General features: G+C 46.5%; 1 protein-coding gene across 13 annotated transcripts in view; it reads right to left on the bottom strand.

Annotated features, from left to right (window-relative positions):
• Positions 1-13,457, bottom strand: part of ST3GAL6 (ST3 beta-galactoside alpha-2,3-sialyltransferase 6) — a 614,303-nt gene that overhangs the window by 22,662 nt on the left and 578,184 nt on the right. For all 13 annotated transcript variants that reach the window (XM_086934432.1, XM_086934442.1, XM_086934439.1 and 10 more), the window contains one exon: positions 12,709-12,861. In XM_086934432.1, the coding sequence (XP_086790558.1) occupies positions 12,709-12,861 (153 nt within the window). The remainder of the gene's footprint in view (positions 1-12,708; positions 12,862-13,457) is intronic.

Raw genomic sequence — 13,457 nt, 5'->3', positions numbered from 1 at the left:
ATCCGAGATTAAAAGCCTCGGAGTATGGCTGGACCAAAACCTTACCATGCACACCCAAGCAAGGAAAACGGCCGGAGTCTGCTTTGGGCTCATGCGATCCGCCCGGAAAATTCTACCACTGCTCCCTTTCCTTTCAAGGAAACTCCTGATCCAGGGCCTCATTTTGTCACGGCTGGATTACGGAAACACATTGTACCTGGGCGCCCCGCGGAAAGTAACCTCTAAACTACAGGTTGTACAAAACGCGGCAGCACGGATTCTTACCAACACCAAAAGCCGTTGCTCGGCCAAGCCAGCCATTAAAGCCCTTCACTGGCTCCCCGTTATGGAAAGAGTGCAGTTCAAGGCGCTCTGCCTAACGCACAAAACTCCTCAACGGGAATGCCCCATCTATCTTCAGAGATCTGGTGACTCCTTACACTACCTCCAGACCCCTCCGATCCTCCAATGCCCACCTAACGCGGATACCTAAGATCAAGAGAGCTCGATCAGGAGGTCGGCGTTTTTCCTACAACGCTTCCAAACTGTGGAACTCCCTCCCCCCTGACATTCGCGCACAGCCCAAATTGTTGTCATTCCGAAAATCTCTGAAAACCTGGCTGTTCCCTTAAGCTTCCCCTTCGGACTCCACCTGTACTTATTCAGCGCTGGGACGCTCACGGGCAGCCATGCACTCTAGAAATCTTTTAACATTTAACATTGTTCCTTTGAGACCTGGCTTCTAGGTCTTCGTTTTTGTTCGCTATGATCTTGAGTAGTTTATCCATTTTCGTGATGCGGAGCCCGTTGGAGGTGGCGCCGTCTTCTAGGTCCGAAATTCTGCTCTCAGCTTCCTTGATGCCCGTGTCGTGCTGTCCTAGTTTTGTGACCACCGTGTCCATTCTCATATTGAGAGTATCTATCTTGGAGTCTATGGATGTGAGGCTTTGTTTCATACTGAGAAGAAGCGCTTTCCAATCCTCTTCCAGGGGGGTGCTCGCCGCAGATTCCCCGTTCTCCACCGATTGCGACCTGGAGACCTTTCGGGATTTGAAAGGGATCTTGGATTGTTTCGCTTTGCTGCGGCCCATGTCGAGTCAAGGGATAAGAGGCACAGTAGGGTGTACATTATCAGGGCGTAAGGAGATCGTCCGGTTCCAGGCAGTGAGGCTTATGTGGACCAGTTTCACTCAAAAGGCAGGCCTCTTGGCTTGCTTCCTTCCGGGGTTGGAAATTCGTTATGTCCGCGCCTCAGGGAGCGCGGGCGGTCTTCGTCAGTGGGTGCAGAAGAGATGTAGAGGTCTTCGAGGGTTCCGGCCAGTACCCAGCTAGAAATATGCCTGTCAAAGGGGGGCAAGCAGGAGGGCAATGGACGAGTGTCACCTTGGGTGCCGGCGGCAGGCGAGCTATGGTGCATAGTAAATTCTCTCTGCGGGTACCTTCGGCGGTCGTGCTTCAGGGGGGCAACTTCTTATAGCCCGTGGGCGCCTGGCGTCTCGTAGGACCTGGTTGTAGGGGACAAGATGGCAGCTCAACAGGGGTGGCGCAATGTGGAAAGAGCGCTCCACTCTTCGCCCAGGGTCCACAGCGCCGCCAGAGTCTAATTATCCCCTCTGCCTTTGAGCGCTCAGTCTCTGAAAGGGTGCTCCCTTAGGCGCTGTGGCGCAACTGGGGCTCCACCAATATATTTAGCAGGAAGCGCAATTGCGATGGTGTCTCAGTCGGCCTCGTGTACCAGCGTCAGGCCCAGCAGCGCCTCCGTTGTACTGTCGCCACACCAGACTCCGTGGTTATCCCCCTCCGAGGCAGGGTATATGCCGCTTAGAACTCCGCTGCACCCTGTGTAAATTATTGCGGTGTGAGCGCGGTTGGCGTTTTTGCAGCGTCCCCCCAGGGGCCTAAAGCTGTGATCTCCAGCGAGTGTTCTGCTAGGAGAGGGCAGCCCAGGGGGGTGAAATGTCTTTCGCCGGGGGGGAGGAGAGTCTCTGTCCCCAGCATCGTTGGTGCGTGGATTGCGTGCCAAATCTCGGGCGTCGCGGGGGTAGGGGCCCCTCACCTCAGTGTTACAGCAGTGAGTTGCCGGGTGTGCCTTCAGGGGTGTGCGTCTTCCGCCAGATCTTTGGGCGCCGCTCCCCCGATGCAGGGCCTCGCCTCCTCCGTAGGCCGCAGATCCCCGGTCTTTCCTGGCAAATGTCTCAGACGGGCGGTCTCAGCGGGGCAGTGCTGGAGTGGTGCGCGGATTGTGCGCCAAATTTCGGGCGTCGCGGGGGTAGGGGCCCCTCACCTCGGTGTTGCAGCAGTGAGTTGCCGGGTGTGACTTCAGGGGTGTGCGTCTTCCGCCAGGTCTCCGGGCGCCGCTCCCCCGATGGAGGCTTCGCCTCCTCCGTAGGCCGCAGATCCTCGGTCTTTTCCTGGCTAGTGTCCCCTGCGGGCGGTCTCAGCGGAGCAGTGCAGGAGGCCGCGGGCAGGAATCGGTGCCGATAACACGCACCTCTACAGCAGCAGGCAGGCAAGCGTGGTATCGCTGAGTTCCTCTCGGCGATGCGGTCGCAGTCGGGCTGTTCACAGGGAGCTCAATCGGGTCAGGATCCAATTTTAGGATGTTTGAAGGCTCGGCCAGGCGAGAGCTTCACTAGTGTTCAGCCATCTTGGTCTGGCGCCACCTAGCGCCCCCCTTCTTGTGTTCAACTTTATACAGCACAACTTTATAGTTTTCCTTATACATGTATATCCTTTCTATGTAGTTATGTATCTGTATTACGTTACTCCTGCTGCAGATAACAAAACAAAGCAAATAACCTTCGACTTTCTTCAATATATCACTCCCAAATAAATCTTACTAGACTCTTCCCTCCTCTCTCTCTCCATGGCCCGCCCCAACTCTCATTTTGCTATTATGACATCCCCAAAAACATTTTCTAGACTCTTCTCTCATGTATCCTTCCTTTGACTCATCTCAAACATAATTTTACTATGATCTCTCTAATCCCCTTCTAGACTCTTCCCTTCTCTGTAGAAAATTAGAAATATTGATGTACATAAGCAACGTTCATTTCCCTTTTCCCACTCCTCTCCCTGCGCGTACCATGAATACCGTAGAACATTAGCTACATCCTACTGCCAGCAAAGGCCTGTACCCATGTAAACATGACAGCCATTTTAGGCACCCTGGCCCTTTTGCCCGCCTAAGATTAGAATCACCGGCTCCCCTTCTGCGTGTACACGACCCTGCCCTGAAAGGCAGCCCCTTTTGCTCGACCCACGCAAACCCCCCATTCCCTCTTGAAGAGGCATCCTTCACCTTAGCGGACATAGCCCTCCCCAGCTGCACCCGACTGCCCCCGCTCTCTCATGTACGGGTCATAAGATCTATCTCTCTCTCTCTCTCTGTGTGACTCTGTCCCTGTGTCCACCCTGGCTCCCCCCTCCCTCCTCCTCACACAGGCAAGTCATAAACCTTCTTTTGCAAGACCCTGTCCTTGAGAGTCGCGGCCGCGCCTGACCAACACCTCCTTCCCTTCCATGAATGCCCCTCTGTTGACAAGCCTTCCCTCCGCGCTCGATTGTCCACGCGGCATGAATACCACTCCTTTGATGACCCTTTCCCCCGAGTCCGGCTGACCACACATGTCCGAGGCCATCGCCTGGGCCAGGAGATACCATTTACTGCCCTTATTGTACGAAGTCACTCCTCTTCAAAGGATCCTCTATTGATCTTAGCCACCCCATCCCCTGGGCTATGATCAGGCGTACACATCCTACGAGACACTCAGCTGCGTGATTGCCCTCCCCTCTTATCAGCAGGTCAAGGGTCCCCATTGTGAATGCATGTGAGTAGGATCACCACGAGGGTTATAGGGTTGTTTTCCTTTTGCGTCATACAGTCCTGATTGTGTTATCAAGTGTTCTGTAGGGTATAAAAACAAGAGTCTCAGCTCACTTGTTAGAGCACCTCCCGAAAGACACTGTGTTTCGTGTCCGAAATGACATGCTCTCCTCATGAGAAATAAACTCTGCTCTTGACTCCTGCTTCCAGCGCCCGTCTCTTTATTTTGGTAACTGATCAACATGGGAACTAAGAGGCGGTTTGCGCCAGCGGCCTGGGCATCGATAGGATTATGGGCTCGTGTTCCACAATTGGCGTCCCAACGCGGGGTCCATCAGTGACATGGGGTGCGGTAAGAGAGATCCAGACGAAGAAGTGAACATCTAAATGATCGGAGCATGCCTGCCTTGAGAGGGCTCTCGCCCGGCTGCCGATCGACAGAGCTTCACCAATTCTGAACGGACCTCTCTTGAAGTGACCTATTGTCCTGACTGGAAACCCACAGGAATGCTACATGGAGTAAGAGAACGAATGGGCGCTGGAGGAGGAAATCTAAGAACTGTCCGTATGGTCCGGTCCGGGTAAGATTAAGTAGGGCGTTTTTACGCCTGATTGGTAGGGTGGTTCTATCCACCTGATTGATTGATTGTTTGTATTGAAAATCGGTATTTGTATACCGAAATTGTTGGTATTGGTTCATTTAGCTTTGAGGGCTACTTGACATATTGGTTCTCTTCTGAGAACGAGACATTCTCTGTTTTCAAACAGCGGCGAATAGGAACGTCGTCCCTCTTTGCAGATAAAGGGTAGGTAATGTAGACTTTTGTCCCCGGTATTAATCCGTCATGCCTACTTTTCTCCCCACTGAATTGTTTGAAGTCGATTGATAATCGATTGTTGTTCTTTAAGAATTGTTGAAGTCGATTAATAATCGATTGTTGTTCTTTGAGAATTGTTCGAAGTCGGTTGATAGTCGATTGTTGTTCTTTGAGATCTTCCCTGTCTACAAACTGAGACGAGTAGAAATATTCTGTCTTCCTTTTTGGATAGCGAAGGGCAGGTAATGCAGACATTTGTCCCCGTTGTAATCCGTCATGCCTGTTTTTCTCCCCACTGATTGGTTGGTTGCCTGGACATTGTTGTTCCAGGAATTGTTTCGTTTGAGGTATTTTCTGCCTGCAAACAACGTGGAATAGAAATATTCTATCTAGTCTTTGCAAGTAGTAAAGGGTAGGTTATGCCCCTTTGTGAATTCGTCAGTCCTACCCACTCCCCACTGTTTGGGGGGTAGCTCGCATGGTCCGCCCAGGAGACTACCCTTATGGAGGACATATGCTCCCCGCTCATGGGCCATTTAGTGGAGGTAGACCATCTGGTCCGTCCAGGAGGCTACCCTAGTAGATGGAAGTACATCGCTCGGTCTGTCCAGGATGATACCCCAATGAAGGAATATATGTTCCCCTTTTGATCGATAATCTCGTTCCACCCCGGACCAATTATTGGAGGGAACTCGTCTGGTCCGCCCAGAAGTACCCCCTAGTGAAAAGGACACATAAAAATATGAAGTGATCACCGTTCCCTACTAACAGAAAGCCTTAGCTCGAAACACGCTAAGGAAGAGAAAGAAAACTAAAAAGAAATCAGGCTAAGTCAGTAACCCCCTGATGAGCTTTTGACTTCACTAAAAATAAGAAACATTAGAAATAGTTCATAATAAGAAATATAAAATGGCGAAAAGTTTGGCAGCAAAGATAGCCACGAGGTAGCTAGGCTTCAACGCCTGTTCCTGCTCCCAACATGCCCGCCTCATTGCCCGCCACGCCCAAATAACGATCACATGAAATAGAAACAATCCAATAGGTACCTACCCTCATTCCGGAAGCTCCCAAAGTGCAACAGGTCCGCGGTTACGCCCATCCGGAAGGCGAGGCCTCGAGGCACGAGGGGCTCGCCTGACCACGGTCGGGAGGAGATGATGTTGGGCAGGCGGTCCAAAGAATGGCAGAGTCCTCTCCTTCTCTCCTCTTCCGCTGCCCTGCAGGCCACGGGGGGGGGGCTGTCTTGCCTCAGCCACCGACCACCCCCCCCTTCTGTCTCTCGCCTGGTCCGACCCACGAAGAAGGCAGAAGCCGAAGGCGAGAATGGCGGCGAATCAAGTAGTCCCGCCACATGTCAAATTCCCTGGATAGTTACAGGTAGTGCTGCCACATGTCGACGCCTGGACAGCTCCAGATAGTCCAGCCACATGTCAAAGGAAAGGGGGGGCTGTCTTGCCTCAGCCGCCGACCACCCCCCATCTTCAATAGCCAGCACGGCCAATATCGAGACGACGGAGCCGAGTAACGGCGCGGGGTCGCTGGAAGGGGGAGGTGACGCGAACGAGCCTCCCCCACCTCCCTCCAGGTGGAGGCTTCCAGCGACACCCCAATGCTCTTACTTAAAGAGGGTCAACATCATAAAGTGGTCTTCTGCCCAGGATGGGCACACGCTCCATGCCTTCTCCCCTCAACCTTGAAGATTCTATAAGAGCCGGGGGGCACCTCGATCCCTCCGCATGGGTGCCCCCGCCCCCTTCACTGGGAACCACGACACCGGTGCAACTCCTGTCGGCACCAGCCTCGGATTGGAAATGGCTAAAATGAAGTCACGCACGGGCTTGTTCAGTTCCGGAGGAACGCCAGGATGACCCGGTAGGAAAATTATTGCCGCCCTTCCCACTCTTTTGACTCATGGTCCACATTTGCTAAACTATTAACAACATAGCGCAAAACTTTTTGAACTACCAACGGAAAGTTCTGGGCCAACAACGCGAGACTAGAGACTCTCTGACTGTACTGGAACTTGCCTGACCCCACCTAAAATGGCGCCGCCGCAAAATGAAACGTACTTTGAATAAACTTTGTTGCACCCAGGTTGCGCAGCTTGTTGTCCCGAGATCTATGTGCAGTTTTTGGGATAATGAAAGTAGATATGAAGGGCGTTGAGTATGTGCTTGGATAATGAATTGACTTAGGGTGGGTACTGATTATGATTTGGAAAATGAATTGGTGTAACTTAGATAACGAATGAGTATTGGATAAATGAATTTTTGAATTAATTAAAATGAATTCTTGACATGCATCATGTTTGCTCTGTAAGGAAATTTTAATACGATTTTATTTGCACTGCTGCACTTTATGCAATGAACTGCCACCAATTTCGTTTATTAAAAGTATTTTGAAGAAGAAAGCATGGTCGTAGCAGTTGCATTAATGAGTTTTGGATGCCTTACTACTGTGAGCGAAGAGTAAGTATGATGAAGGATGTAGATCAAAGGGGATCAGACATTTAGCAGCCACCTTATGTGCCACAAGCAGCCGGAAAAGTGTTTCAGATACCCTTAAAATGATACCACAGAAAATGCCACCTGACCATCACCCTTGCACCCGATAAAGAGGGTTACGACCAAGTAACTCATGTAGATACTCAGGTCGTCAATGATTATCTATCTGACACCACTGGTCCCTCTGGGCTGAAATGCCGAGATGGCAAGGGAATGCAGTACGAGGAGATCGGGCGAGTATATGGCTGACTCATCTCAAACCTCATCTTACTACTATGAACTCCCAAATAACTCTTTTTAGACATTTCCCAACTCTATACCTCCATTATACTAGTCAGTCAAACTAGCAGACCCATATGTCGCCAATCAAATGAACAACTTGTATTTCCCTATACTAGTCCACCACTTATCCTTTATGGGTTCTACTCACCGAAAAGCACTTTAAAACCCCGTCACGGGTAGTAATGCAGTTACAATTACTATTCTTTTAGTTTGCAGGTTCATCCACAGGACTGTACCAAGCAATGGAAGCAAAAGAGCTGGCATAAATCTTGGAAAATGGGATTTCTCACTGCAAGTCTCTGGAGTACTCTGCATACAAGGTTCAGTCCAATTCAGACAGTTAGTAATTTTGCTATGTGCTACTTCTTATGTAGAGAATGATTTAACCTTATCCTTCATCAACGCTCTCGCTAGGATGCTCTCATCCCTACTCATCATTGCCACTTCCTCACATACTGAAGGTAGCTTCCCAGAAGCTCACAAGGCAGATCAGATCCTTCGACTTAAAGAAACCTACACAAGACCATGATAACCTTGCCACTTGCTTGCCTATCACTCACCTACTATTCCTCAGCAAGATCATTGAAATAGCAGTCTATATTAAACTTGGAGATGCATTTGGTGCAAACTATCTCCTACCCAGCTACCAGTCTGGCTTCAGATAACATGCAGCATTGAAACTGCTGACTTACACAGCTTAGGTGATGCCCTCCTGGACACAGATGAAGATGACTGACCTCATGTTTTACCTTGTACCTCTCAGCTAAGTTTGACACAGTCGTCTGACTCATCCTTGTATGCACCATGGAGTTTCAAATGAGGTTCACCAGCAATGTTCTTTTGTTCAAATCAACAATATTATGGATCCACCTAGTGTTCCTCTCACAGTTAACAGCATCGAGTTACACCAATATGCAGATAATATACCATTACACCTCAAAAGTACTCTCTTTTTTGCCTCAGGCATACAATGCCTCAAAACACTGCCTGCACACCATCCTGATGTGAATGTCTAATGCGCAATGAAAGCTCAATTCAACCACAACAGAATTTCAGTTATTTGCCAAGCACAACAAGCACGAATCCATGCAAACCTGACTGAATGACATTAACATTGGCAACTTCGATCCCCACGTTTTACTAAATGCCAAGTCACTTGGATTCACCACGGGGAACCAACATCCCCCTCAAAAAGTATATTGCAAAAAACTCAGACAGCCTGATGCAAGCTCTCGCTTCTAGAGAAACTGAAACTGTATACTCTAGAAAGCTATTTCGGTCTACTGTTCAATCACTCGTACTCTTGCATTTGGATGGTGGCAACTCTCTGCTCCAAGGCCCACAAGACTCCACACTGGCACCCCATAAGGGCACCGTACACACGTGCAAGCTTTGCTCTACTACTGGACTGATGCCCCCCAGAGGAGCTAATCATCCAAGTAGGAATACACAAAGTTCCTTCTCTTCCCAGATGGGGTATGACTGGAATCAAAGAATCACAAACATTGGTATCAGTCTGAGCTAAAACTGAAGTGTCTTGAACTTGTTTGAATCTTGAAGAATAGGTATTTTGTGCGTTTCAGACTACTGAGCATGCAGAAACAGGTGTAATTTAAATCCACTGATTTAAATTGTATTGTATTTGCTGTAGAAGAGGAATTTTCTTCAGTGTCACTTTATTAAAACATTTCGATTGGAAATGTATTTCAAAGCCAGGATTAGCCTCCATCCTTCATATTTCAACATTAGGTTGTAATCGTAATATACTCCCTTCCATTGGCTCATGAGGCTTAACTGAGCAGACAGCAGAAAGAAGGAGAGCATTGCCCTCTCCAATATTTTTTTTCATATACTATGCAGGCCCTAGACCCCCATGTTTTTCAGAAACCAATACAGAAGGCTAGAGAAACATGGAAAATTGTAACTTCGGATCATGAGTACTCCAAGGCATATTTTGCTCCGTATAATAGAATCACGGAGGGAATGGTATGGAAATTAACACAATATAGAAGGGACAAATGCAACTGTGGTTAATTAATATGGAAAAGACTGCAGATAGTTAGAAGTGAGACTGTTTTGGAGGGAAACGAAATTACAATACAACATTGAAAAAAGCACTGAAGGAAATTGTAAGATGAGTAAGCCATGCCTTAGATTTAAAATACATGCAGCAGAAAAAGATTAACGAGTTTAGGGTCTCTCCCTATGAGCAGGTCAATAACCCCTTTATTTAAATTCACACCTTTGTAGTAAAACACGTCATAAATTTACTGGGCTTCGATCTTTTTTAACCTCACTGCCAGATGTTAGAGGATCATGGTGTACAGAACTGGAGGTCTTGTAGGTTTGTTCAGCTATCATATGGAGACAATAATTTACATCCTCTGTACATGCCCACTTTTATTGGAAGTAATAAAGAAATATCCTAAGAGAATTTTGATGGAGAGCAAAGCATACACTAAAGACTATTGTAATTTTGGTATTAAGCGTAAAAGAACATTTTTATTGATTGACTGATAATATCAAGCCCATTGACGCAAAATTGTGATTTTTGTTTTTGTATGCATGGGCTATGGCTTGTGCTTTGGTGTGTTTCAAAAATATATTGTATCTGCTTATTTTCCATTTTTATTTGTTATGATTGTAGTTAACTAATGCAATAAACGTTTGGACCTCAACAGTGGTAATCTGCTGTGAATTGGCATACCTAAGTTATTTGATTAATATGTGCATCTGTGTTTCTGCACGACAAACCATGCTTCACAAAGACGACCATCTATCCATTCAGAAGCAGGATGGGCTGCATCACCCACAGAATGATTCCGTAGGGTGTTCAAACACAGAACACACGCAATTTTCAGGATTTTCTTTGGAGAGTTGTCAGAATTTGTTTATAGCTTTTTACTGCATTAAAAAAATCTAAATGATAGTGAGGTGAAGCAAATGGGGACCACAAGCACCGCACACGTTTATACAGACCCAGATGGTGCACTATCACAGCCTAGCAAAGTATGAAGCAAAGAGTCACTGGATAGCTTTGCCATCGATGCTACATCTAGTGCAAATGGGTGTAAATAGTGAAGGAGAGAGTGCTCAGACAGGAAGAGGGGAATTACACTGCAAGTTCTGGAGACAGTCAGCTGTGGGTCCCAGGAGCCCACTGGGGTTCCCAGAAAACTAACAGAATATTTGTATACTTTTAACTTAATGTATAAAAGGGTAACACATGAAAGGGTGTATATGTACTGCTGTACATTAAATAACACATACCAAAAACCAAGATGAACAAGAAATCCCCAATGGAACGAGGTAATTACAGATGACTTCTTCACCAGCAATGACTTAGGAAATAACAGCACCTCAGCTCACATGGTCACCTATTCAAGCCCAGTCTGGTTCAAGTCAGACTGGTACAGCCCCAGTTGAAATGTTAGTCTTGGCAAAGGAAGAAAAAATTAATGAACTCTATATAACGCTATGCATAAACTTAAAGGCATGGCAGATCCAGGTATGCTGGGTTTCAGTTAGAAATTAGAATGCGTCTTGCAGCAACAATTTGAAAACAATTACTTGAGGAGAAAGGCCCTCTCCGTGGAGTGAAACCCTCAAGAATTGGCAAGCAAAATGGCACCACTGCAGCACAAAGTAAGTAACAGTAAGCTGCTGACGGAAACTTCTAAGTACCTAGAGCCGACGTGCTGGTCAGCTCCTGCCTGCCTCAGAGTCTCGCCGGTGTGATATCCCACGCCACACCTCTGCGATGCACGAGAAATGGCACACCAGAGCACCAGGGATAGAAATGTACAGTAGACTGACTGCTTTAGCCTGCAGCACATTACTGTTCCACATGTGCTAAGAGGAGTACTAACAACAACTGCCTGGTAGAGCCTGACAACCGGGTTTCAATCAACACTAGACTGAAAATGCATAGAAGACATACATTTTGGTTAACCTCCTCTTGCCACGGACATGCTGAAAACATTCTGAAAACGGTTATTTTCTAGTAATAATGTGCTAGTTTGCCTTATTGTGACATCTGCCACTAAATTACAGCAATCCTAAACAGTTATCGCCATCACTTCCTCAACAAGAAATCAATATTAAGAATATTATGAGAGTGCAGCAAAAAGTCACCAATATTTAATGACTAATCACCAACTACATTTTTAGGCCTTAATGGTCTAAACCATTCTGCCCCATCTATAGGTTTATAGCGTGAAGTGCTTTAATGCAGCACAGGGTATTTGCTTGGTTGCCCAATGCCCCTGTGCCACAACGTACTACTATCTGCGTTCACGTGCACATACAAAACATAGTTTAAACAGGTTCCGCATTCGATATGGAACAGCCATAACCAGTTAAGTGGTCGCTTTATGTTGATTGTTAACAGTTATGGTATACCACTTTCAACTAAGCCAGTTTCCTTATTTTACGTAAAAGAAAGGAGTACCCAACAATAAGTCAATAACCATAATCACAGGACAACACAGGCAGTGTCCAATAAAGCCCACCCTTGCCCCACCACCACAATACTCATCCAATGAGCATTAAGCTGAAGCTCTGAAACTAGCACAGAAGCCAGGATATTTACTTCTGCATTTGCATTATCTCTTGGACCTCTTTTGATATCATCCTCAAAGTAGCAGCCTAATTTTGATGTGCTTTTTGTACACTCTCCCATTCACCACTCACTTGCTCGATACTCTAAACTCGTTTCACATAATTCACCAAACTTGCGACAACTTATACTTGCTTATTTTCTACCAAATTGGAGATGTACAATATTGTAATTTTGCCTATGAGATTTCAAGCAGGTGACAAACGTCACACTTCGCAAAGACTGCAATGTTTGTCTAATTTGCAAAACTTCACATTTAGCCTAAAAACTCCCCAAAAAGTTGTATTTTCAAATGTTCCCACTAAAACTGATTTGCAAAACATTTCTCCAGATAAGTGTATTCCTCAGCAATGTTTCCCCCCCCCAAACCGACTTTGTTCAGACTTTCTACCTGTAACCTTCACGAATATTGTGAAGTTAAAAAAAAAAATAAACGTCAGTAAGTTTGTTGACCTCAATCTTCATAACTTTCCAAACCTTTTACCAGATAAGTAGTCTGAACATAGAGAACGTGGGTGGCGAACATGCCAAACTATCCTTCAAGAATAGTGGTGAAATATTTACAATACTTGGCCTGACACCACAAATCACAGTGTGGTCACCTGAAAAACTTAAACCCTTGTTCAATGAAAACAAGAAAAAAATAGCAGTGAATACTCATTTATCTGAAGGTCCTAGTACCTTTATCATGGACGTCATGGTGTCGCTTCCATAATAGTGTAAGGAACTGTTTTGAGATGTCAGGTTGTACTTGAAGCCCGCAATGTGGACTTCGCTGCAAATATGAAATGCAAATGTGATGCCGATCAAGCCAGTTGTCGGATGCCTGGGTTTCTAGAAAACAAAAGAGCACATTTAATGGTTTACACAGTATACCAAACATCATAAACATATAATTCCAGTTCATGTCTGGTCAGACACATCTGCTTTTTTGCCATGTATCTATGTTTTTAAGTGTGGAACCAAGATCAGGGCAATTTCGCTTATTCTCAGAAGGTAAAGGCTCAAACGGAAGGTGATGAGGCGAGAATGCTCGGATTACTTCCTGGTAATTTTTGTTACTCCAGTTCTCCCTTCCCGTTCTCAGTGCACAAGATCATTGCTTCCTCTTCTACTCCTTTCCCTCTCTAATGAAGGTACTGCTGTCGGCATCCAAGGTTGTTATGGCAAGTTACTCTTGAAAACTGGAGTGCGGCACATTAGCTGGTGTCCGGACCAGTGCCATGGGAGAGTGCTGCCTAGCTTTCTCTAACTTGTGTCTTGTAATCAACTGTAGACACATCTTCAAAACGTACTGGAAAATGTAAAGTAATAAAGATTACAGGTAAGTAATCTGAGCATCACTTGGATAATGGAAGGAACGCCATCAAGCCAGCAGTAAGTGAAAAAAAGATTGAGACGAGGTTATAGATATATGCTCTCATTATATA

Source organism: Lissotriton vulgaris, chromosome 8 (genome assembly GCF_964263255.1).
Source record: "Lissotriton vulgaris chromosome 8, aLisVul1.2, whole genome shotgun sequence".
Taxonomy (NCBI): Eukaryota; Metazoa; Chordata; class Amphibia; order Caudata; family Salamandridae; genus Lissotriton; species Lissotriton vulgaris.
This window is presented reverse-complemented; position numbering and strand designations above follow the sequence as displayed.